The 26,176-nt window shown below is 43.7% G+C and overlaps 1 protein-coding gene across 1 annotated transcript in view; it reads right to left on the bottom strand.

Annotated features, from left to right (window-relative positions):
- BICDL1 (BICD family like cargo adaptor 1) overlaps positions 1-26,176 on the bottom strand; it is a gene marked incomplete at its 5' end in the record, with an annotated part of 47,732 nt that overhangs the window by 15,843 nt on the left and 5,713 nt on the right. The window contains one exon of the mRNA XM_082007607.1: positions 75-191. Coding sequence (XP_081863733.1) covers positions 75-191 — 117 coding nt within the window. The remainder of the gene's footprint in view (positions 1-74; positions 192-26,176) is intronic.

Below are 26,176 nucleotides of genomic sequence, written 5' to 3' on the forward strand. Positions count from 1 at the left end.
GAGGGGTTTGTTATACGAGTTAAAACAACCGTGGTCCTCTTGTGAAGGAGTGAGGCTGAGCGCAGGTGACTCACCTCGGCCTGGAGGCTCTCAAGACGCACGATGTGTTGGCTGCTGGAGGAGTTCTTCTCCCGAAAGTCCTCCCGGAGGGTGTGGACCTGCAGGGAGAGCTGCCGCTCCACCTCCGATGCCTGCAAGGAGACACCAGCTGGTGTTACCCCAGGGGGTCATCCCATAGATGGAAAGCAGTTATCTCCTCCTGTCCATGGGAAGATCTGCCCTGATATGACTTCTGCACAAGCCCTAGTTTTGGCAGAAACTCTGAAGCCTGCACAGTTTGGGTGAGGGAAAAGCACATCCTGGACAGACGTTGAGGAGAGCAGCCATTTAGACCACGTTGATTTTTCCCTTGGGGCAGCCAAGGGGACACGGCACATAACTTCCATTGCAAAATAGCATGATGACTCCTGTGCCCTACAGGAAATTCAGTTTTCCTCAAAAACAGTAGCCTAGTTGGGGTTGAGGAGGAGATCAGGCCACTCACGAAGGTGAGGGGAGCCAATCTCCATAGCCCCCAAGAAACACTACTATTAGATTTATAGTTTGTAAACCTCTGAACATCTTTGGCACAGCTCTAAAATAACAAGTGCTCTTTGCCTCTGATTTCTGGCTTCCGTCAGGGCCAGACGGAGAAGCATCCGCTCCACATTACTGTCGGTGCAGGATTGCTGGGCTTGGCCCTCTTTACCATTTTGAAGGAGGGATGCCCCATTTTTCCAGGGTGGTTTGAGGACAGTGGAAAGGCCATTCCTACCTGCAGGATCCAGGCTGCAGACAGCCCATATAAATGACAGCTTAGACGTGTTAACTACTCTCCAGACAGTTTTATGGCTGATTTTTACATGGTGAACGCACTTGTTTAGGCTTGTAAGAGAACATAAGGTGCTTATGACAAATCCTTAATGAGACAGCACAAATGGATGGTTTTCTATTTAATTAGCCTTCATCAGGTTCCATTACACTTAGGCACAGACCTCCCTCTCCGCAGATTAGCTGGAAGTGAATTGTTCCCCCTCAAGAGGCGGCATTGCCATCCTGCTCAGAGCACAGACAAAATTGTATGTCCAACAGCAAATGCCATGAGTGACCACAATGCCTGAGGGAGGTGAGGTAGGAGGGAGGGATGGAGGCAAGAGGAGAAAACCCGCATTGGGGTCAGCAGCTGTGGGCAGGTTTGGGAGTGCATCTGTACATCTGGCAAACATGGGTCAGGATTTGACTCAGGCTGCTCTGGCTGACAGGGAGCCCAAGGCAGCAGGTCCACCAAAGGGTGCAATGACTTTGCTGTAGCAGCTTGTGACCTGAGGAATGAGCACAGCCTAAGACTGCCCACAAAAGCAACACTACCCTCTTTTAAAAATGGTCCCTTATTTTGCACAGTCTGCAGCAAGACAATCCAAACCAAAAGCAAGAGGTAAAAGGCTGTTCCAGCTCCATCAAGTGGAGGAAACTGTTTGCCCCTAACACTGCTTTCTTGCAGGGGCAGCAGAAGACAGAAATGCAGCCAGCAAAATCAGCCAGGCTCTGACTATTAGCTTCTGGAATGAGAAATGGTTTCCAACAATAAGAAATACTGATTTTTTTTTTATTTCCCTTCTTATCCTGGATTAGCATAACTGGTCTTTTCCCCTTCTTTAAAGTCTCACATCAGAGGTCTTTGCGTATTGCCCTCACTGCACTTACTTAATAAATCTTTCTTGCACAAGCAGAGTACACAAAATATAGTGATAGCACAGCACTATAGGAAGAGGTTGGTTATTTTTCTTCCCTTAAGCAGCTATAGATTTCAAAGCATCCTGAGCAGCTATTAATTTGTGACATTAAAGAAGATGGACAGATTGTGCTTTTTTTTAATGATTCACTTGCTTCTGTAAAGACTGCTGAAACATCTTCATGCTGAAATACTCCTCAGGAGCAATCAAGGATGAAAAAGCAGCAGATTAAAAGCACCGAAGGATTTTGCCTGCAAGATCCTGACCACATTCCCAAGGAGCACAAGTGGTACCGGATGAGATGACACACCAGTATTTGATGGTTAACTGTATAACATAATTTATATGCTAAGCAATTCTATGTACAGACAGTGTAAGTATACAATATAGCAGTAAGAAACAAAGGAGTGTTAATGGCATTGTAAAAATCCCTGGTAAGACAATATATAGCTGCTGTTGCTAGTTCTGGTCCCCATGCTCAGATTGGAATAGGTGAAGGGATGGGCTGCAAGGGTGATCCAGATCGTGGAAAGCCTGTTATATGAAAGGCGACTAAGAAGGATGGCTTGTTTTATCTCATGCGATGAATGCTGAGAAAGGCCTCCCTATAAATACATCACGGATAAGCACACAGAAGGGAGAAGCACTATTTAAGCAGAAAAAATGGTGTGAATAAACTGGATAAGAGTAAATTGAGGCTGGAAATAGGAACATTTCCACATTTCCAAGGAGCTGCAGTAGGAGTCTTCCTCCTGCACCATTACAGTAGGAGAAAAGGTGGCAAAAATTAATTTTGTGATGGAGCTGGATCACTTTATCATGCAGTTTTTTTCAGGGAGCTGCCTATGACAGAAGGGAAATGAATTGACCTCAAAGGTCCTTTCTGGTACTAGACTGCTTGCAGGACTGTAAGGTTTGTATTCATCAGGTTTAAATCATCATCTGGAATTTATCTATTTGCTGCTCAGCTTACACACTCACACATCTTATTCCCTCAGTTACAGCCCACATGGAGGGAAGAAAGGACTCACATTGTTAGCATTAAGGTGCCTAATGCAGACAGGATGTTAGCGTCACCCCAGCGTACACCATTCACATCCTACCTCATGCAGTAGAGAAAAGTAAAAACAATACTTTCTTTAGCCTCATACCGTGCAGAATACTCTCTCTGACCAGCCATTAACAGGGGTAAACAGAATTGACTGTATCATGTGCTTTCCTCCACAGGAGAATGAGGAAAAGTCTTCATCCAGTTCCTCTAAATAGGGAAATGGCTGATACCTTTAGTTTCACCTTTGCAAAGATTTGTTTTTCGTAGACATGAGACAGAGTCTTCTGAGCTGAGCTCTGGTCATGGAAACCCCCTTTTCATGCTGCATTTGTTTCAGAGGCTATTAATACTGCTGCCAAACTACCCTTTCTAATTGATTATAAAGGCTAGATTTTAACATCGATTTGTATTATTTTATGGAAAGCCACCTCGACCATGTCCAGTATTTGTCAGGCCTTATGGTGTATTTTCATATGGCATCTACTTGGGTTCTCCACACTGCTGTACGTGTGTGCATGTGTACGTGTGTTTTAAACCATGAGCTCACTACTGATTACTTCTGACATCCTCTTTTACTTCGTGTCATCAGAAGAGGTAACCTTCTCTCTACATTTTCCCTTTATTGCTCAAATAAGCTATGGCTTTTGTTGAATTGAAGTGAGTTTCTTCTGCCTCAGCCAGTCTGGCTCAACTCTCATTTATGCAAACTGCCGTGCTTTCTCTTCCCCATCAGTGTTTTCCTAAACATGAAAAGCTAAAACCTTTTGTGGTTATGTCAATCATTTAGCAATGCATTGATTTTGCTAGAGAGAAGTAATGTTCTTTCTGGAAAGGCAGACATATATCGCCCAACATCATAGCTTTGCTCAGTAGTTAAGAAAGAATTAATTTCCTGGGTATAGGCAAATTAGCCAACACAGCCACCAGGCAGAGTTTGAAATGTATCTGCAAAAACATAGACATCAATTCACAGTTAGATATATTCAATCAACTGTGAGATTTGTTTTCTGGACTTCAGGCAAGGTTTAGATGAGATTTGGGCCGTGCAAGAAGAAAGGAAAAGCAGGAGGACATTTTGGCCTCTGCTCTAATTAAGGGCTTTTTTTCATTGCAAACCTGTTAAGTTTCTCTGGTGATTAATTATGAAGTGCTAAAATACACAAAACTGTGTAAATATTTGGCAGAAAAATACAGCTTACAAGTTACAATAACTCCGTGAAGTTTAACATCTGGAATATACGAGCAATAAATTAATTAAATAGATGTAAATAAATTGGACCACTGATGCTTCTGTGAAGAGGGGATCTTTGAAACGTTTGGGATGGACTGTGAGAAACAAATGGCTTGTAGCTTAGTCTCATTCAAAGAAAACCCTCTTTTGGGGGAAGATTTGCTAAATAAAACTAACTGCATACAAAATATCCAGTTATAAGTCACGTCAGAAAGAAAAGAAGAATGGAAAAAGTTTAATAGACGGTAACGGGGTGAAGAAACCAATGTTTCCATATGATTTACTTCTACAAACAAGATGATTCAAATTTAACAAAGGATATTGAAGATTTTCTTGCCTAAAATAACTAAGGAAGAGAAGTCCTAATTAGTGTTAAATTTGTAACACTCAGGAGAGTGTGTTACTCCTTTTATTAATTTGCTAATAGCTGAGTTCAAGGGACTCCCCATTCCTGCTGTGGTACCATTAATGCTTCAAACCACTAATCGCTGCCTCCCCTGGCTTCAGGTTCCTGGATTCCCAGCTCTTCTCTGTGGGAAAAATATATTTGGCTACTGAAAGGCAAGCGAAGGAGGGAACAACAAACATCTTGCTTTAGAATAATAATTTAAAAAAATACATTAATCTGGCTCTCTAGGGAAGCCCAAGAGTATTGGAATTGCTGCCCCACCACCACAGCCAGCACCCCGGCACCGCGGTGCCTGCCAGCGGTGGTGGGAAGCCTGGTTTTCTGGGCTAGCTGACCCATGCCAAGAAAGTGGTGAGGCCATGGCTATTTTCCAGCCCTTGGCACCCCGGTGCGATAAGCAACCATCTGTATTTCGCATACACGGAGGTTGCCCGGTTTGGGAATCTTTGAGAGCTTTTTACCAAAGCTTTTCATTCAGGTCAACTTTGAATTGTTATTCGAAGCATTATTCTATCCAGGGAAGTGCTTATGCAATAGCGGCGCTTGCTGTTCGTCACCTTTTGAGGGCTTCAGTCTGCATTGGCTGGTTTATGTGCGCAGGGCAGGGGTTCCCCGATGGACAGCCCCTGGGACGGGGCACCCTCAGCCCCATGACGGCAATGTCGCCGCACAGGTGGAGACGAGCAATGGCACTGTGGTGGGTTGGCCAGACACCCACCCAGCTGCTCTCTCACTCCCCCTCCTCAACAAGACGGGGGAGAAAATAAGATGAAAAAGCTCGTGGATTGAGATAAAGATGGGGAGATCACTTACCATTAGAGGAATCTGAGGTAAAAACAGTGACTGGAAGAAGCTCAGCCTGGCCATTGCCAGGGACTGGATTACTAGTGGGGATTTTTTTATTGTTGTGAAGTGGTGAAGGAACGAGGGATGGAGCTCTGCTGAGTGTGTATATTGCCCACCTTCGCGGTCTTGTGACAATGCCATCTTGATTTTTTTGCGAGGAGATTTTTTTGTCGTTGATGTTGTCGGTGAAATTTGTGAAGGGTGACAATCCTTAAATACGTGTTTCACCGAGACGAGGGGTGGAATTGATTGGGTCTAGGTGCCCGGGTGCTGGCAGCGGCGCTGCAGGGACCTTTCTGAGGAGAGGCCGGGGCTGTCCCGTGCCAGACGCAGCCGGTTCCAGCCGGTTCCGCAACAGCTCCACTGCAGGGCACGCCTGAGCCTGTCAGTGACACCAGTGGCGCCTCTGGAAAAACGGGCTTAAGAAAGGACAAAACACTGTCTGGCAGTGATGACTGAGGTAAAAAGTGTGAGAAACAGCCCTGTGAGCACCAGGGTTGGAGGAGGAGGAGGAGGGGGACCTGGCTAAGCCTTCTCCGGAGCACCTCTTCCCGTTGTTCCCTAGTGCAGTGCAGGGCTTGGGAACTGGGGAGTGTTGTGCATCATGGCCAGGGCCAGCATTGTCCCCATCTCTACCAAATGATGTGGTGGGCCTGAATTGTCCTCTGCTTGCCTCATGCCTTGCTCTGCTACTGTCCAGGTATGGGTAAGTTCAACTACACAAATCGTGTAGCAGCTTGGTCCTGGTGTGAGAGCTGTCACTGCCTGGAGAAGTTGTGTGGAAAAGTGAGAATTCAGGAAATCTGCAACACTTCCAAAATATTTTGGTTGTAAACATCCAACAGAGACCATTAACATTGATCCCACGGGATATTTTTAGCAAAAATGGATTTTTAATACTGTAAAAGTGCTAGGATATCAGTATGTAATATATACCTGCCTTTTTACCACACACCTTCACACTCAGGTACCTGCAATGGCCTTTACACCCCTGCAGGTCTCCTGGTGAGTCCTTCTCTCTTCTTATTCGAGGATCCAATAAATCCATATCTGCTTAGACAGAAGGGTTTGATTTTGTGGCACACTGCCTGACCTCCTTTGTTAGAGCTGTACAGGTTGATGAGCCTTTGCTTCAGTGGGCTGAGTGAGCACAGGCCAGCCAGACTGGTTGGGGGGGTCCTATACTGACAACAGAGTGGGTGAACAAAAGAGGAAACAAATGAGCATTTTGTTAGCACAAAATGGACCTGTCAAGAAAAAAGGGAATCAAAGATCGAAAGGATGAGGTTCCTTAATTGCCAAAGCAAGGAGTCTTGAGTAATGGAGAAGAGGCACTGGAATTGCTCTTTTATAAGCATCAGACTCAGGACACATTACTGATGGGAAAAGCCTCATGGCTGTAGCATTAAGCCTACCCCGAGAGGATTCTGCAAGACAAAGGACAGCAGTGGCATCTTATGTTAAGATCCACATTACTTCCACAGTTGTAATATTTTGGAAATATGATACTTTATTACTTGTATGAAAGTGAGAATTCTTTGCTGCAGATCTGTTTCCCTTCTGTAAGACAACTAGGAAATGCTTAGTGTTTCCTTTAACCTCACTTCTATCTACCTGAGTTTTAAAATAAAACAAACCAAGAATGTTAGTAATTTCCCCACAACACACCCCAGCCATGAAGTGAGCTCTTGTGGATGGTAATGAGTTAATGCTGCATCAGCTCCAATGCCTCACACCTGGGAGGCAGAGGCCAGTGGGGGAGCTGGCTATAAGCAAGAGCAGGGAGCAGCTGGAGATTTCTTTTCTGCGTGGGACTGGGTTTGCACCTGCAAAAGGTGGAGAAGTGTTGTTATAGTGGAGATGTTTAGGTCTTTGGTGGAAACTGCCACAAAATCTGAACCTCCTCAGCCAGAAGCTGGATTGCCTGTCTTGGTGGTGAAGTGCTTGCATTGGCTGGCTTTGGTTGCTTCCCATGTTTCTTGCGGCTGGAGAGATGGAAGTGCTGCTGGAGATAACTGCTGTTAACACTCAGGTGCATTAAGGTACTGCTACTGTTTTCTTTACAAGTGTCCTTTTAATAGGGATAGTGAACTTTTGCTGCATCACTAAGCAAAGTGTGAAAGAGTCAGGGGTTTCCTGGCAATGGAATTGTTCTTTTTTTTTTTCTCCCTATAAGGCTAGCTGATAGATGAGAACCAGTTCACAAGGCAAGCATCTGAATGCTTTGGCAAAGAGCTTAGGGGAATGAATGCAAAATGGTGGTCATCATCTTGTTTTTCAGTAAGTGCTAACTCAGATAACTCTTTGGCTGAGGCAAAAAACCATTAGCTTAGGCTAAATCACTTTACAGGATTAGGAACTGCTGCTTAGAGCAGAAGCAAAGACAGTTGTAGGCCATATGGGGGTAACTCTAGCTGGGTGTAATGTCTCTAGGTTCATTGTTTGAATGAAAGAAATAGCTTCACAAGTGGATGTGGGTTGTGCATGTGTTTTAGGAGGTGCTTAAACATGAGCCTCCCTTTTTTGTGGTTTATTCTTAACCTAAGCATTTGGCTCTTGTGGAGAGGAAAATATAGTATGTGGAAAATGAGTCAGCCTGCTTCCTGTGGGAGGGACTGCCAGAGGCCTCCTTCTTTGAATGCTGCAATAAATTAGCACTGGCGATAACTCAGAGGACAAAGTGTGCCTGGAGGACATGCAGTGGCTCTTGCTCTCTGTATGCAAATTCTGCTTGCAGAAGAAATGTGGGAGATGAGCAGCCTTGCACGGTGGCTCCCAGGGCTGGTGTCTGTTGTAGGTCGCTGAATATGGGGCTTGTTGGCAACAATTTGGCTTCTGGTTGTTAAGAAGGCCTAGGTAAATAAAGTGTAACACTAGCAGGCTCTTCTAGTTCTGTGTAGATGCTGCAGATGACCTTGAATGAAGCATTTGTTCTTCTGCACTTTAGTTACCTATTTGTAAATGGAAGCAGAAAGGCTTACGGCTTAAATAATCAAGTCCTGTGAGGGTAAAGTACAGATGGGAGGAACTACCACATTAATTTCAGTGGAACACAGCTCGGGTCTAGTATGTCACAAGGGTGTGCGAGACCTTCAGTTTAAGTCTGTCATCACCCCATACCTGGGTGTGAGCCTGCGGTTTCTGAAGTTTTGCCTTGACCTAGCAGAGGGAACTGTTACAGTTTGAAAGCTGGATGGCCCATGTTTTGCATCAGTAAATTCAGTCGTCTGTTGTCCTAGATAACTTCTAATGCATTTCTAATGCTTAATTTCCATGAATAAATTGTTATTCCCTGACAAAAAGCATATTTTATCTTGATAGAGCATTTTGGCTGAGTTATGTTTGAGGTGGGTTTTAATCTGGATTTTGTGAGCTCAGTCTGACTTTTCTACTTGATCTAAAGGGTGAAAAATATTTCTTCTAGTAAATTTCTAGTGAGACATAAGTGTGGGTCATGTGATAGCCTAATGAAATACAAAATACTTGACTAGTTTGGAAATAGCTGAACTGGAAACATGAAGACTTAATATGGTCATTAAAACCTTTTGAAAAAAAGAAGCAGAAGCTTATGATGGTGGAGGCAAAGAGAAATGTAACATATCCTCCTGCTCTGAGGAGCTCTGCTGTCTTTCCCTGGTAGGGGGAAGTCAGGACAGTCAATCTCCATGCTTGAATCTATTTTATTATGAAATTGTTTTAGTCTAAGACTTTAAACCTGGAGGTGTTCAAACTCAAATGTCTGTGCCTAGAAGCAAGAAGCAATAATTATACTTCTTGTGGTCTCTTACTCTGGCTTTAAGCACTCTATTTCCTTTATTTCAAAGAACATGAACTGAGATCTGTTGGGGATACCTAATATGTGATGGCAGGCTAGCAGCTCTGCTTGCTCTTGAAGTCTTCATCTGTACAACCTGTTAAGCTCACAATATACTCTTCTAGAACATAGTAGTAATATACAAACAAAAAGCTTTCTGATGTACGTAGACATGATGCTCAAACTTGCACTTACAAACATGTCTGAGTGCATGGAAATACTGGTGTTCATTCCCATACATGTGAAATGAGTAAATGCCAAAAAAGATAGGGCAAAATTCAAGGAGCTTGCTTAAAATATATTAATGTCTCTCAGGAAGCCTTCTGACAGGAAAAGAGAGAACTTTTTTTTTTTTTTAAACCATAGATATATATTTAAACTTTGTGGTAGATTAACCTGGGAGATGTTTTATTAGCTTTTAAATTTCTGCCAAGTTTGACTCCCAATAATTTCCATCAGGCCATTTCTTAAAAACAGTACTGATGTTTGCTCATTTCTTTCACAACCTGATGAATTTATTTCAAAACCCAGAGGAGAAAGAGCTAAGAAGTCTTTTTGGAGTTTGGCTTGACTAAAACAAGACATAAGATATTCTGTGCAGAAGACTTATTTATCATAGCTGATGCAGTAGAACTTGTGGCTGCTTTCTGTAGAAAAATAAGGAAACCCAAGCTCTGTAGTAAATATTGGCCAGGATGGGAGCTACAGCTTCAAACTGTTCCATTAAAGCTTTCTCTTCACTAAATGTTTTTATCACTGATAGGTGCAGTAGGGTCATAAAGGAAAGGTAAGTGCCATAAAAATGAGCATGTTCATCACAAAATTTTGGAGGAAAAAACCCCAAACAACAAAACATACCCCACATGGCAGTATGTGACAATTGCTTAAATAAAAAGGTCCAAATCTGCTTTCTTGAAGGATTTTTTTTGAGCTGTTGGGTAACATTTTACTTCAATATTTCTTGGTCAGCTAATATTTGATCTGTCATTCTAAACTCAACTGAACTGTGCTGGATACCTGCAGACAAAAAGCTTCTACAGATACCATTTAACTTAGCAACACTTCTTCCTGTACATCAGCAGCCTCCAGCTATTCCTGAATTGTTCTCCCTTGTTAGCAGCATGAAAAGATCTGTTTAGAGCATAAGGTCTTTGGAACAGATTTTGAGCACAAGGCAGACCTTGCTCTTGGTGATTACTGACAAAAGATAATTACAATGTCTTAGTAATAACATCTGAGCACTCTGATCTGCTGAAGTCAAATACAGATCTATACTTTGTACATTGCCATATGTAGTAAGTACATGAACACTTGTCTCCTCTCAGCCCAGCTTTGCTCTGTTTCCACTAAGGTTCAGTTTATGACTCAATGCAGGAGATGCTTGAACACAGAAGTACTTGTTTACTTTTTTGTGCAGTGCCACAGATGTAAGCACTAAGGGGATTATGTCTTTAAGTCATAGATCCTCAGGGCAGATACTTGGCCTTCAGAGCAGTCTGCACCTTGATAGCAGTATGTAGTGGCAAATATGTAATAGTAACTTCTAAGCATGAGCCAGAGCTCCTAAATTAAGCCACAGCAGGTGTATTCAAAGTCGGGGATAAGTTTTCTGAACATCTGTAACCCAGCTTTTTGGTAGCTTCTGAGTACTTCTGTAACTGGCCAGATTTTCTTATGCATGTGTCAGCCTGGCAGGTGTGGTGCTTCCCTGAAGACTCTGCATGGGTGTTGCTGTGGCTGGAGTCTCTGGATGATGGGAGAGTCCAGAAACAAGAATGTGGATCCCTCCTTGGAGCCTTGTCCTCCTACAATCTAGCTTTTTAAAAGTTCTTGCATGAATTTATTTAAATAACAGCTTTTGGTAAGCCCACTGGCATTTTGGTACTTTAAGTGCTACAAAAAGATGTGCTTGGAAATAAAAAATAAAGCAAGTAGATGCAGAGAGCAAACTTAGCTGAAAAACAAAGTGGGTGCAGCACATGCTGTAGGATGATGTATAAAATATACTGTGCTCTGCCAAATCATACACATGCAGGGGAATTGTTATCCAGGACTGGAAAGAGCCCTTCTCTGTATGAGTTTCAGGCTTTGGTGTATTTGTGAATATCACTTAAAGTAAAGCATGAATGGCCTTGTATGGGGGAAGCCACCTCAGTCACAAACTCTTCATGTATTCAGTTATTTTTCTGATGGAAGAGAGGTGCAGTACTGTCAGAAGAAAAACCTGCTATAGCAACATCCCAACAGCTGTGTTAGAGTAACTATGTGAACCAGAGTCCACTGAAAGTGTTGCAGACAAAGGCTCTGTGCTTGGCTGTGGGCAGCAAATTTGGCACACGATGCTATACTTAGACTTGCACCTATAGCCAAGGTTTTGCAAATGTAGGTCAGGCATCATTGAATCGAAAGCCCTTTCCCCAGCAGTCTGAGATCTTGCTTAGAGGGATAAGAATAATTCAAGCTGTGTTTTTTTTGGTGCTAAGGCTGTTGCTTTCTGACAACTGACCCCATGCAGACGCAGCAAGCTCGTGGTGAGCCTGGGCTGGGACATGCAGCAGGGTGCAGGTGCCAGGCAAACATGGGGACTGGGGGTGATCTGCAGCCCAGGTTTCTGTGCACCAAGCCATGAGGCTGCCTGCAAACCAACACTGGGGTGTAGAGACCTGTAAGCACTGCAGGAGATCTTAGATTGGGAAACATTGTACTGACAGACGCTGCGAGAATTGGCAGCCTGTCCTGTGTGTTTGATGCTGAGAAAATACATGTTTTCCCTGGTGGCTGAAGGTTTGATGGCTGAGGCTTTGTGTTGAAAGAAGTAGCATCCTTGATAAAGCTGTCATGCCCAGAGAACGGGGAGCATGCTTCCCCCCATCACCAAAATTTCCCATTTCAGCCTTGGTGATTTGCCTTGGAGGAGCAGAGTGTGTAAAGGCTGCCCTTTGGGAGAAAGGGGAGAGGGCATGGAAAATGTTGTAGGTTTTGGCTCTGGTGCTTTTAAGCAAATGTCAGTACTGATCAGTGTCATGTACCCTGTGTATGTGCTTTCTGGCCCTAACTAGGTAACAGGAGACCAGCTAAAGTACACAAAGTAAAACACAACAAAACTAGTGTGGTAGTGGCTGTTATTCAGCTTCAAAGTCTCCCTGACAAGTTGCTGGGTTGTTGGAGTGTGCTTTATTTTGAAAGCCCTGTTTGAGTGTGCTTATACTTTAACTGTGGCAACTTTCATTGCTTTCCAGTTGTTATGTTCCTTTATTGCTTTATCTTCAGCAGAGAGGGCTGCCTCGGATGAGTGTGTGTGGATTATCCTGCGCTTGAGCATGGGCTGATCTACTGCTCCAGTTCTTATGCTACTACAGTAAGATTTTAAACTGGGATCTTCCCTAGCGTTGCTGCATACAAATGATTAACTTTTCCTCTTGCTGTGTGAAAGCAAGAATAATGTGATCAGTGACGGAGGAGATCATTTTATTTGGCTCCTAGCAGTTTTTATTCCTTCTGCCACTGTAGCTGTATTTCTCCATGTGCACAAGGCTGTGGTAGCAATACTAAATCTATTGAGCGTTTGCTGTGTGCAGGAGTGTCTAAAATGGTGTTGCTTAAAACTTCTGCCAGTACATAGGCATGTGAATTAGGAAGCCTTTCAACCTATCTGTGGTAAAAATCACCTGCCTTAAGCCACTGATACCCTTCCCCCTCCCATCTTGAATGTGGTGAGGTGTGTGCTGGAGTTGGCAGATGGCTGGGGAGCAAGCAGGTCCACAAAAGCATGCAAAGAAATCATGGTGCATTGTTGCTAACCAGCTTGTGCCAAGACTTGGATTTTCTTCTGCCTGTCACTACCCTGTCTGCACTGACTTCCCCATCACTCCTTGGCTTGGCTGTTTTGTGACCTACCTCCTGGAAGAATATTGGAGACCATTTTTCCCCTTCTTAGCTCTCTGTAGTTGATTAGACCAATAGATATCAGCCATGGCACATAGTTGACTTCATACACAGACACAATACTGTGTCAGAGATTTGTTTGCTTAATTACAGAAAAAGTTTTATTTCTGCTGTAGTGTGTCTGGTTTTGGTTTTCTGCTGAGGCTGGTGCTGCTTTTAGCCTCCTTTCCTTGGCCCTGCTCAAAGATTTTTTTTTTTTTCCCCTGTTGAATTAGAGCAGACCTCCCCAAGTTGGGTCATTAAGACTCAAATGGACTGAAGAAGGAACAAGTAGCTTAACCGTGCCACTTGTGCACCATAGGCTGTTATCACTTAGATACTCCAACCCTTAACACTTACGTATAATGCAGTGCTGCTCAGCTCCCTGCACTGGCATACTCTGCTTTTCCTATGTGAGAACAGGTCTCATCTGTGTCATGTTAGTACCATGCATGGCAAAAGCCTCCTCTGGGTGCCCAGGCAGGCCCAATGGTGTACCAAGGGACAAGCAACTTCTTCCTCACCAGCCCCAAATACGGCATGGAGCAGAGAAATCCTCCACTTGCAGAAAGCTTGTAGTGTTGGGGCAGTACCTCCTGGAGTTGATTATTTGGTCATGTCTGCTTGAGCAGTGGGAAGTAGTGGGGCATGAGGGTGCAGCCTATAGCTGCTTGCTCAGAGGCAGAAAGTCTCAGTACAACTGGTGTCAGAGTATGCACAGGGATTTCAAGTGTCGACCTGAATCCAGGCTAGTTTTCAGAAATTAATAGGTTAAAGCGTAGCATAAATTTGCTAAGCTCTTGCGGGGATTTGGAATTTCCCAGTGTTATCCCCACTGGCACCAAGGGACAAAGGAGATAAAGATATTAGAGCCCAAGTTTTCAGCACAAGCCTTCTCAAGTACTGATTCAAAATACAGATTTACTTGTCAAGCTGTGAAATGTCAAGTATATCCACATGTCTCAAACTTATTTGTTTGGAGGACAAGACATGCTACCATTTAAAAAACTCCATATTAGTTTTCATCCTTACTCGGGTTTACAGAAAGGTTCTTGGATTTAATATTGTTTATGGCAACTTTTTAACATTATGAGGAAAGAAGAGTGTTTGTCCAGGTCCCTTCATAGACTAGGAATTTACACAAGGGTTATAAGGCTCATTGGGGCTAATCCCTGCTAGCATTATACAACATCTGACAGTTGCCAAGGAGACAAGGATAATCTCAGTGAGACAAGATATGTGAGAAGGGTATTTATGGACATTTGCCTAACGATGCTGGTAGAATGCACCCAGGAGTGATTACCTGAGTGCCTTTAAAGTACTGCATCTTTTGTGGTGAATATGGGAGACTGTTGGTACACAAGCAAAAAAATTCCCTGTGATACTAAAGCAGCAGCAGCTTGACCTTGATATTTCCAACTTGTCCTGCAGCGGCCTCATCCACTGTTGTGCAAAGGGGCAGACAATGTTGTCATGGTGTAGTGAGATGGCTGCCCATCTATCTGCATCTGTGGTGTCAGCAGACTGTAAATATAAACAAGCCATTTCAGTCTGTGGTGCTGACACAGGCTTAATGAAAACTGTCCACTTCATGTGCTTGAAATACTAGCAGGTGCCTCATGCAAATGTCTTGTATGCCAAGTGGTGTGAGGGAACAGAAGAGTAGAGGCTGGTATATGTGTGTATATATATAAGCATAGACATGTGCTTTGGCAATGGCTTTCCAGCATAACCAGCTGTTTCCTCCTTCCCTGTCCCCAGGGTGAGTCCAGTTGCACCATAGCCAGCTGGCTCTGGGTGCTTATGTCGCATTCCCTGAGCTGTGGGAAGGGTTAACACCACGGGCTACTTGGTACGTAGTTCTGAACAGGCTGTTTTCCCTGACCTGGGGTGGCTTTATAGGGAGATTAAAAAAAGCAAGAGAGCTAATATCTTCATCTGAACAAGTTCCTGCTTGGAAAGGCTTCTGTATCATCTGTTTCACAGAGCAAAATATTTTCTTGGCAAGTGTGCTCCCTGGCTATGAGAAGGGGCAGAGATTGATGGAGGCAGCCTATATCTGGGACCAGGAGCATTAAAGCTGTGTGGTCTGGAACTGTCCCAGGGCAAATCTTTCCCTCTTGTGTTGAGCTGAGGCAGTGACCTGTAATGAAGGGAGAAAGGCTGCCTCTCTCCTTCCTTCTCCCTCAGCTTGACCTTCTTAGTCTATGGTACCGTCTCTTGATGAAGGATTATGAAGGATGGGAAAGCAGACGGAATTTCCCAAGTTTTCAAAGCCTGATGCAAGTGACTCCTTTGAAAAGAAGGAGCTGCTGAGAGCCAGCCTGCAGCTGATGGGCTGTGTCTCGCAGAGTTAATCTTGGTAAGCAGCTCTGAGCTGCTGGGTTGGATAATACCTGGAATGGAGGAGGCCTCTTTAAATGAAGCAAATCAATCTGTTAATCCTCTGTAGGTGGGTTTTGAGGAGTTGTTTTAGATTGTAGCCACAAAATAGTACAATCTCACTAGAGGTTTCTGCAGTGGCACCTGCCTTACCTTCAAAGGGTTCAAAGTAAAATGATGGTTGGCCTGTCTATTCCAGCCAGTCAAGAAAATTGCTTGTGAGCAATGTTTCTGCCTGCATGCAGTCCTGCCCTTAAATGGCACCATTGTCTATTCGCTTGTTTTGCGGTCTGTCTAGCATGGGCTCCACGTGAAGGTAGGGTGCTGCCTTAGAGATCTTGAGGTGCCTGTGTTTACTTAGCTTTAAAAGCACCAGGGATATGCAAATACATCTGGCAGGATAAAAAGAATAAGGCTGCTCCCAAGTGTGTATTATCCTTTTCCACCTCTCCCTCTGAGCTGAGCTCATTCTTCCATACCATGAAAACAAGGCAGATGAGGCTGAGCAGGTTGAATAGTGGCTTTTTGGGCTGTCTTGCCTTGACTGAGATGAATATGGGGTAGCTCAGTGGATCTGGGGGTAGTGGTTTCTTGCAGCAGAAGTTGATAAAGCAGCCCAAGGCTGGGAGACCCTTCCTTTCCTGCAGCTCTGCAGGTAAGGGCCTGCCCCCATGGCACCAGTGCTTCAGGCACAGAAAGGCCCAGGAAGAGGTAGTAGTATTAATGAAATCATCAATTTCATAAGCATTTGCCTTGAGCTCTTCAAGCTTTGAATATTTATTAGTTAGTCTTCACTAAGATGTCTGGTCCCTTGTGCTAAGGCAGAGAGGGAAATAAAAAGTAAGAAGCACAACATTTGGGAAGAATTTGTGCACGAAGTTAAATACAACATCCAGTAAAGCCCAGGGAAACAAATCTCTCTGGATTAGAGGCAAAAACTACAGAAATAATTTGAGTTAGCAAATCCCTGTGCAACTTCATAGCCCACCAATAGATGTTATTTGGACAAATATCACACTGCTAAATTCTCAAACAATCTCTTTTGAACAAACACTGTCATTTCAGGCTTTCTCATTTCTACGTCTAAACATAAATCCCCTGGAAAGTGTGACTTCCCCAGTATCCGAATCTGTTCAAGAGCTCATGTTCAAGCAAAGTTTGGAACCTACTTCTGGGTAGTCCCCTGTTTACATTTGTTTTCACCCCTCAGTTACATTATGCCTATGTAGAGTGAAAATGCAAGTCTTCCAAAGCCTTAGAGATCACTTTCTTGTGAGTGTTCCTTCAGGTTTCTCTGCCTCTTTGCTTCAATATTCATAAATAGCAGGAAGACTTGACCTGATGTTACTGAAAGTCTTGCCTGCATAAAAGACAGAGAAACCTCAGAAGGCCTCTTTCAGACTTAACTTTGTGTAGTTCTCTTCATGCCAAGGCAAAAATTGGCCAGCCCTGCCTGACTGGTGACTACTTGACCTCTTCCCAAAAGCTTCCTTTGATGGAGACCTTGTAGCATCTCTGGGATATCTGTTTTCCTACTCAGCTAACCTTACAGCTAGGATGTTTTTCTTCATGTCTGGTCTAATTCTTATCCTGCAACTTATACACATTGCCCTTTATGTAAGGGACATGGAGAATAAAGCTTAAACAATGTAAAGCAGTAGTGTCTGCACTACTAGCTTTTTCCTGGGGTGGTACACTTTCAGTATGGGACATAGCTCACTAAACTCCTAATTCACACTTTAAAAAACAAAAACCACCACCCAAAACCCAATTCATCCCCATTCTGTAAGATCAAGAGAAAAACTCAAACTCTTCGCAATCTAAGTGGACAGGAGATTTTTCTTTTATGAGGGTCTTGTTTGTTGGCTTACTCTGACAATTATTGCCTAGTTTCTCAGTGCTTCAGTTTTCTGGTGTTGCAATAAAATCTATACAAAACACTTGCTAACCAAGTAAAGAAACAAAGGAGAACTCTAAGTACTTCTCTAAAAGGTCCCTTGCTGCTAAAACTTGTGGGTGTTTACATGGTCCTGAAACACTTCACATGCAAAAGCTAATGGGACTATGGATCTCTTCTGTAAGTATAGACCCTTTCCTCTAGCGAGTCTTAAGGTTTATACCTGCCTCATGGCCCTGGTTGTGAGCAACAAATCTGCTGGTCTATACTTGAGTTGCAGATGACTTAGTTTTCCTTGATCTGAGCTTGTAGGCAACAAAATACAATAGTGCTTTGTTCCACAAATAAACATGAAGAACTTAGGCTAAATAGTTGCCAAATGTAATAGCTTTCTAAGATCACTGCTGTTACCGCAAAACTGTGCCAAGTCTGGAAGTGGATTCGGGAGCAGACTTCCAAAGATGTAAAAAACAAGGAAATCACAAGGCTAAATTTTCCTCTTTGTGTACTGAAAGTGGAGGCCAACCTAAGCCCAAAGGAACTGAGGGATAACATGGTCTCACATCATCTTAAGGAACAAAACTGCAGAGAACTGCCAGCCTGAGGCTGGCAATAATTTAAGCTTCAACTGATTTTTCAGGTGTATCCAGGAGGGGAGAAAAACTGAGGGACAAAAGGGAAGAGGGAAAGCAATGAAGACAAAACACAATAGATTTATTTTTTGGGGTCAGATGAACTGTACAGTGGAACTAATAAATGGTATTTAAAGGTCAAATTCAGATGAGCTGGATGCCTTAGGTACCCAGATATTGCAACTCTTCTGTGATAGCTCAAAATTTATTACAAATGTGCATTACTGTGCTAATCTTGGTAGAATCATAACACAGCTGAAACTAATCCAAGTAATTCCTCCTTTTAAAAATGTTCCTTACACGCTTTAACATTACAGCTTTCCAGGGAAGTATAGTTAGGAGATGGTGAGAACAGTTAATGGGTGTGTTCTCAACACTTCTGTTCTTGGCAGTCCTCCCCCTCAGACTGCTGGGGATCCTGTCCATGAAGGAAATCTAGTGCAAACCGCTGCAGCTACAAAACTGAGCCTCTATAGGATGATACCTAATGAAATTGTTAGGCCGACCTGTATTTCCTCCAAATGAAATGCTCTCTTGGTCTGCTTATGAGCAACTTTTTACACTAGTTGCTCTGTCATGTAGGTCACTTGATTTATGTCCTAATCTGTCAGTTGTTTCCTGTTGTACTCTTGCCTCTAGACAGCTGCTTGTTTCCGTCTATGGGGGCATTTCCCATCCCCATGGGTGGTACTGCCAAGCATAAGCCAGCTCTATTGCATTGCAGCATCCATCAGATGTCAGCAAGAGTCTTGCTGATCCTATATCTGTGCTCAAAATAATCTGGGGTTTGCTAAATGCAGTTCTAAACAAAATGTTGTTTAAGCTCTAGGCTGTTTTGCAAGAGGCCTCTGATTTCATGGGTAATCGGAGCACCTAATACAGCTGGCAAAAAACCCTCAGTGTAGAAGAGACCTCCCTTTTGAGCTATTGTCTACTAAATTACATTTAGAAAAAGCAATCCTACTTTTAAAAAAAAAAGGAATTTAAAGACTTTCATTATAAGGTATGCAAACTTTATAACCCAGAATGACTCTTTAAAGATCAAATGCTTTTAATTAGGCTTTTCTTATGTAGATATTTGCAAAGCCTTCAATCATGTTTAGCTCTGGTTCTAGCCAGTAATGCAGTGACTGGTTGCAAACACCTTCTGTGTCCTACTTTCTAGAATCTCCTGGAGGAAGTGTTTACAGTAAGTGTGAATAAGCAGAAATATTCAGAAAAAATCTCTTCTGCCCACATGTTCCTACTTCTGAGCTACTGCATAATAAAACAATTCCTATAAATGCTTGGACCTAAACAGAATAGCCACTTGGAATTTTTAGTGCAATGCAAGAGGGGAGGAAGGGACTCTTTCAGATTTTTATCTCCTCACACCAGAACAAGTTCACCTTCAGTTTAATGTTGGATTCCTGCTTTCAGATGTTCATGGCTTAGAGGTGCTACTAATGTCTCAAGGCAGAAGCCTTGCAGAAACTCCTGAAATCTGTTCCAGAACCACTTGCTGGAGGTGAAAGCTAGGCTTAGCTGAAGTGCAGGGAAGAGCAGTATATGGCTGACTACCAGGTGCTTAACACTTGGGTATATTTATCTGAGAGAGTGCTCTAGACGCTCGTACCCTGCTGCTGTGCTGCCCAGGGTGTGTGGGGGGGGCAGAAGGTCTGGGCTCTGGGGGTGTCTCATGAGGCCAGTCTCTGCTGTTCCATGCAGGCACCACAAGCCTCTGAGGATGTGAGATGAGTTATGCACAGCATGGATGTTGAGTGGCTCTGGCAGATAATTTCTGTTGTGCTGTGCTCCCTGAGCTGGATCACACGGGGAGATACGTTGTGCCAAGTCCTGGCAGAGCCACCCTTGTGTTGGCTGACTGACCTGCTCACAAGGGGCTGTTTTTACCAAGGAAATAAAATGTTTATCTTTACCCCAGCAGGCTCAAAAGCTCACTGTGGGTGGTGTGGACAACGAGGCTGCTTTGGGCTGGGAGATCTCCAGCACAATTTTTTGGGAAAAAATGCTGTGAAACGGGGAGGAAATAGGGAGATGAAGTGGTAGATGCCAGGGACACATCCCGGCAGCAAGCCAAAGGGGTGGCAGACGGGCCTCTGCCGCTCGCCTGCCTGCCTTGGACGTCACAAGTGCGTCGTCTTGCGTGTCTGCTGACTGTCATGGCATTACAAGCAGAGAAATCACACCCGGTTGCCACAGCAACATCACCAGCTAGGACCGTGGTGTGCTGTCACCTAGCAACCAGCAAGGAGTCCCCTGGGATGGCAGGGTACCTGCTCCACTGCCCTGGGGAGGAGGAGGGTCCTACCCAGGCCCCTTTCTACCCCTGAGCAGGGATTTGTGTAGGTCCACTGCTTTAATAGTAACATTTTTTTTTTTTTACCTTAATAGTTATTTTTTAACCCATTCCCTAGGGAAGGCTTTGCACTGTGGTTCAGTAGCAGTGTGTGTGCCTGTTTTATTCTGTGTACAGCTTTCTGCCCATTCCCTCAGTGCTGACCAGTATTTAAACCAAAGGATACAAAGGTAAAAATCTTGTGTGAAATGGGTGGCTGTAAAAATCTTTGGACAAACCCTGTAGGGGTACCTCGCCCATCTTTGCTTGAAACTACTTCTTTGTTGTTTGCTGCATTTATGCCTTGGTGTCTGGATTGTTCTGTTCCAGTTGGCTCCTGAAGCTCTGGGCGCCCTAAAATGGGGTTAACAGGTGCTGCAGGCTTGGACAGACTCTCAGCAGAGGGTTGAGCCTTTCTTCCTGCCAGTTTCCCTTCCCCCAGATGGATGGTGGGTGAATGCCACTCAGCAGTGACCTCAAGATGTTTCTCTATTACCTTCTAGGGCACTGAATCATTTCATTGAAGGACTTTGCAGGCGAGAACACGCAGCTGCAGTCACGTCATATATTTACAGCTTTAGCGTAGAAAGCCTCAGCACTTCAGTCCTGATGTGTCATGAAGCTGAATTATTAACAAGTGCTCTCTGCTAGGGGAAAAGTAGCTGGAGAGAAAGAGCCTTTCCTGCATGTGCACTAATCAGTATTCACTGGGTGATCAGGGATCTGGTTACATGGTGCTGGGATCTGCTGATGCTCCAGAGGGGCAGAGGTAGATGGTGCTTGATGTGGTTAATGGGAGGTTTGCTGGCTTCAGTGTTTGTCTCTGTCTTGTGCTGGTATCTGCTTTCCTCTTGCCCCACCATGTGTAACTTAAGTGTGTTTTATGCCAAGCACACAGCAATGCTGGAAGGGCTGTCTGCCCACCCCAAGGAGTGGGCAGCCCTACATAAGTTGCCATGAGAAGCAGGTACTTCAGGCCCTTCAACAGGAAGGGATGCTGCCTTTTCTCAGGAAATCTACCCGCTCCATTGAATTTAAACTGCTCAAAAGTGGTGCAGATCAAGATTTGCTATGCCGGACTCCATATGCTATTAAGTAGCTTGGTATGGAGCTCCTTACAGTAAGCTACTCCTTACCAAATAGCTCCAGTAAACACTTTCAGCCACAGCAAAAACTAGAGGCTTATGAAAAAGAATACAGTTTAGTGACTGATCTTCACCTTGATATATGGGGCTAGTCAAAGCAACTCTTCTTGATCCTAGGTCTACTCAGGATCCTCTTCTTTTTAAAAATAAAACCTCTGAAGCAGTGCTTTTGTTCAGCTTGACTGACTTGCCTCTGCTTAGTATGGAGTTTCCCAATACACCCTGCTGGGCTATTGGAGACAACTTAATGTAAGCCTCCTTATGTTTCTTGTTTATTAAGCATCTGCACAGATAAAATAAGGAATCAAAGACAAGCTAGCCCATGGTGTAATGGCTGCAGATCTCTGGATATCAAAAGCAGTGAATCTTGCCCAGCACGGTTGTTCCAGCAACTTTTTTCAATGGTTAGTCTGTTTTTCTTAAAACCAACATTGTTCCTATGCTGGTAGACCCAACAATCAACCATTCAGAAAAAGCCCTTCAAATCAGTAATTGGCGACAGATCCTCCTCTCTGGTAAGTTGTTCACCACAACAGCATGTGCTTAAAGTAAAAGTGATTTGGAAAGGAGAATATAACATGGTCAGCTCATTCTTGAGTAAAAACATGTTTCAAATCAAAGCCAGGCAGTGTCTGCCAGTCCTCTGAAGCTATGCTGCATGTTACAGGATGAAGTTAGAAACAAAGCTCCTTCAACTGAAATATTACTGAAAGAAAGGTTTGTGGCCAGCAAATAAAACCTCCTTTGGAGACTTGTGGGCTGGCTGATCATTCTCTTGCTGTACCAAGAGGGATTGACTGAAACACCTCATTCTTTGTAGCAGTATCTTGGCACTAGATGCTAAGTGAATATAAGAACTTGGTGATTAAGGGCCCCTTTGAGGAATGCTGCGGCAGCCGAGCACTCCTCTCTAAACACAAAGAGCTATTTCAGTGGTGCAAGATGACATGCTTCTTCCTGCCACTGAAAACAGATTTTTGTGGCAAAAACTACCTGAGCTTGACATTGTAAAATTAATTCCTTATGCTCTATGTACTAAAAGAAGCCCAACTGAACTGGGAAAGATACATCCTCACCCAAGCTATATGCAGAAAACAGCTACAGGAGCCTGGAGCTTGGTAGCAGGAAATGTGTGGGAAAGCCATCTGGTGAAGCCACTTAGAAACAGTGTGAAAGTATCTTTTCTTTTTTTTCATTCACTTCCTGACAAAGTAGTAATATGTTGCCTCATTATAGGAAGGGGGCTGCTTGTTATTATTTGCATTAGTAGCTCCTAGAAGCCTGAAGGTGAGGACAGGACTCTTGCTGTGTTAGGTGCTTGTGGGCATGTGTAAGAGGAGACCTTTCCCTCTACACACTCGCCCCAAATTTTATAACGTAAAAGGACAGAAAACATAGGACACTTTTTTTTTTTCCAAATGGAGAACTGAAACAGATGGGAGACTGAAGGAGCTGGAAACAGAACATGTAATTCCCAAGCCTCGTCTTTCTTGGCAAAACTGTACTTTGACTCCTATACTTTTATCTTTGAGCATCTATGCTGAGTGGTATGTGCCTTGGCATACTGCACGCAATGTGCTCTACAGTTGTCCTAGGTAAAATCGACATTTAGCTCGGTGTGGACACACTGCTGAGAGCTACTACATGCTTTGCTGTGCTGAGGCAGGGGGACGGAAATCAAATCAACATGCAGAAGGAATTTTAATCATCACTTAGCAAATTAAAAAATAAAGTTACTGTGGAGACCTTAAACTTGACATTTGGCATCTGAATCATGTCTTTCACTGTGAGCTCCCAGTCCGTCCCACCAATTTCCCCATGGTGTAATACTGTTACAACCCCAGGCAGTATCTCTGCTCTGCCAAAAGCAGAGAACCACACCAAAGGCTGTATTTCAAGAGGAGGCCAAGTTCCTTATATCCTACTTACTATTATTAGATATGCAAAGTACTCCTATAACATCTCATCTGGAGACCTCAAATCATTTTATGGACCTTATTTTAGTCTCTTGGTGACTCTGAGGCAAGACAGTTATCCCCATTTTTAGAGACTGGAACTTAAAATCCTTATCCTTGAGCCTTCCTTATCAGTCTTTGCCAGCATTGAGGATGGATTTTTTTCAGTCCCATGCTTTAATTGCAAGACAGAGCTTTCCAGATCCCTTTGCTATCCTTATGTGGGACTGTGTGCTGGGTTGGTTAGCATTTGTGCCAGCTTTAGGCTGGGGAAAAATAAGTATGTGCTTGGGTTGGCCTTTCATGTCTGAGGAAGACAGTGTTAAAAAAAAGTCCTAAAGTTTAATTCATTGGTGAAAGAATATCACAGCAACAGGAAGGAGGAAGGGTAGGATGAAGGAGATGGTGGTTGCTGCCCTGCTTTGAGGTAAAAGGGGCTGAAGCCCAGGGACTCCAGAAGGAGCAAGCAGGGCTGGTAGCTTGAGAGGCTGAGACTGTTATTTGACACATAGAGCCTAGTGCCAAGGGAATACCTTCCCCAGGGGAGAGATGCTCAAGTATTGTGAAATTGGGCCATGAGGTGTTAATTGCTAAAAACTGTAGAAATTCAAATTTAAAGAGCTAGTACCTACTAGTATAGAATGTCTTGTACCAGAGAGCAAGCTGTCTTTCTGTCCTGTGGGTGAAGCCTCTAGTAGGGTATACAGCGTTGGATGGGGCAGAGCTGAGGCTCTGAATAATAAGGTTTTCATTGCCTTATCCCAGACTTCTCATAACCCTCTCCTCCCAAACAACCCGCTGTGACACAAAATGCAGGTGCAAAAAGCAGAAACAAGAATGCAATGAGGGTACCAGCAACACCTCAAAGTTCACAGAAGCTGTAACAGCACTTCTTTGTAGGATTTTTTCCCCTCCCAGTGCTTAGTTTGTGACCCTTAGCAAGACTCCAGCTTATGGCAATATGGCTGAAGGCAAGCACATCCATGCAACTGTATTTGTCCATTTTATTTATTGAAAACATAAGTAGTAACAGGAGCCAGAACTATGTGGGTGCAGGATTTAAGCACTACCACTCCCTCAAGGATTACATGGGTATCTTCTTCAAAATAAGAGATCACACAAATAAGACTGCAATTGCACTATGGAACAGCAAATGTGGAATACTAATCAAGTGCTAACATAATGCTGAGATTTTAAAAAGCCTCAACTAAAGCCATGCATGAATGACAACAGACTATTCCTAACTCTGCTTCAATTTGCCCAGATTCTCATGACTCTAGGAAGACTGTTTATACCGTTGCTATATCCATTGCTATATTTGAGTTACTAGCAAGCTTTGGCCAGGTGACAAACTCAGTGAGCACCCTGGCAAGCGTAAGCCTATCAATCTGCTTCATCTGTGTTGGGGATCAACAGTTCTCTTCTCCAGGGCTTGGAGCAGGGAGGGCAGCACCAAGACTCGACTTTTTCCCAGGATGTGGCAGTTCTGAAGTGGGTGGATGAAGACTATTTCTGGCAGTAATAGGGAGTGTTAGGGCACAAACCCCATGCTTGGACATTATATGCTGGTAGACTTAACTTGGTGTTGCCTTGGCCCAAGGCTTAGCTGACCAGCTGTCTGAGGATCTGGACTGTGAGAGGCTCCTGTAGCACAAGTGTCACGTAAGGGTAATCCCATGTGGTTTAAAGCCCAAAGCAAGCTGTGTGGTTTTCTGTCTTCTAAACTGATCTTTCAGTTTGTCTTATGCTGGGACCACAAGAAATCTTACTTTTGCCAGCCAGTGATGGAATTGTGCATCCACAGAAAAATCATTGAGGATCACCAAATCTGATGGGAGACAAGTTCTTAGCCCTGGATCAGAAAGCTGACACAACACAGGAGCTCTGCAAGGACTTGGGTGGAATCTCTCATCCATGTTGTATGTCAAATATGCTCTCTTCAGAGAAGAGGTGACTGGCTCATCTGCTATGCTTAGGAGGTACTTTAAAGAAAACTTAGCAGTGTTCCTGAATTAAGGAAGTTGGGGGGGGGGGTGTTGTTTGTGGTTTGTGTGTTTTGTTTTTTTTTTTTTTAAACCAGTTAAACAAATCCACAACCTAAATGGCTTTTTTAGTACTTGACAAGAAAATCTATAGCAGAATGAGGAATGATTTTTCTCAAGTGCCACTATGGAGTGTTATACCCAAGACCTGCTCTTCTCACCTCCAGAGGCACAGGAAAACCGCATACCCAGATCAAGTGATGATAAGTGGAGAGACCTGTACACTTGGCTCATTTCAGAGTTTTCTGGTCCTAATGTTCTGATTGAGGTTTCAACCCTCCCTTAGAAAATCCCTGTGTCAGCCCCAGAGACTCACATTTGACAATCTAGTCTGAAATGTGCTCTTAGAATGTTAGATTGGCCTTTTCAGCATGAGTCTGTGGTGTGTGTTTTTGTTCTATGCTATTTTGGGGATAAGGAACTGGTGAGAAGAAAATGCTTTCATCTGCTGGAGTGACTGTGTTGTCAAGCATTAAAATTATGGTTGGTACTAACTGTCCAGTGGGGTGAAAAAACCCGAGGTTGTTATTTCTAGAAGACAGGTTAACTTCTGGGGAGGAGGCAGAAACCTAAGTCTTTTTCTGTCAGAAAGAAACCCATGCTGGAACTATTCAGTTAATTAGGCTGATTTGTAGCAGCCTCACTGTAAATCCTCTTTCATTCATGGGCACGTTAAGCTCTCTGACGAAACATGCCATTCCAAGGAATTTCAGTAGGTTCTCACACATCTAACCATGG

The sequence above is a fragment of the Phaethon aethereus genome (genome assembly GCF_964289735.1).
Source record: "Phaethon aethereus genome assembly, chromosome: 17".
NCBI classification, from domain to species: domain Eukaryota; kingdom Metazoa; phylum Chordata; class Aves; order Phaethontiformes; family Phaethontidae; genus Phaethon; species Phaethon aethereus.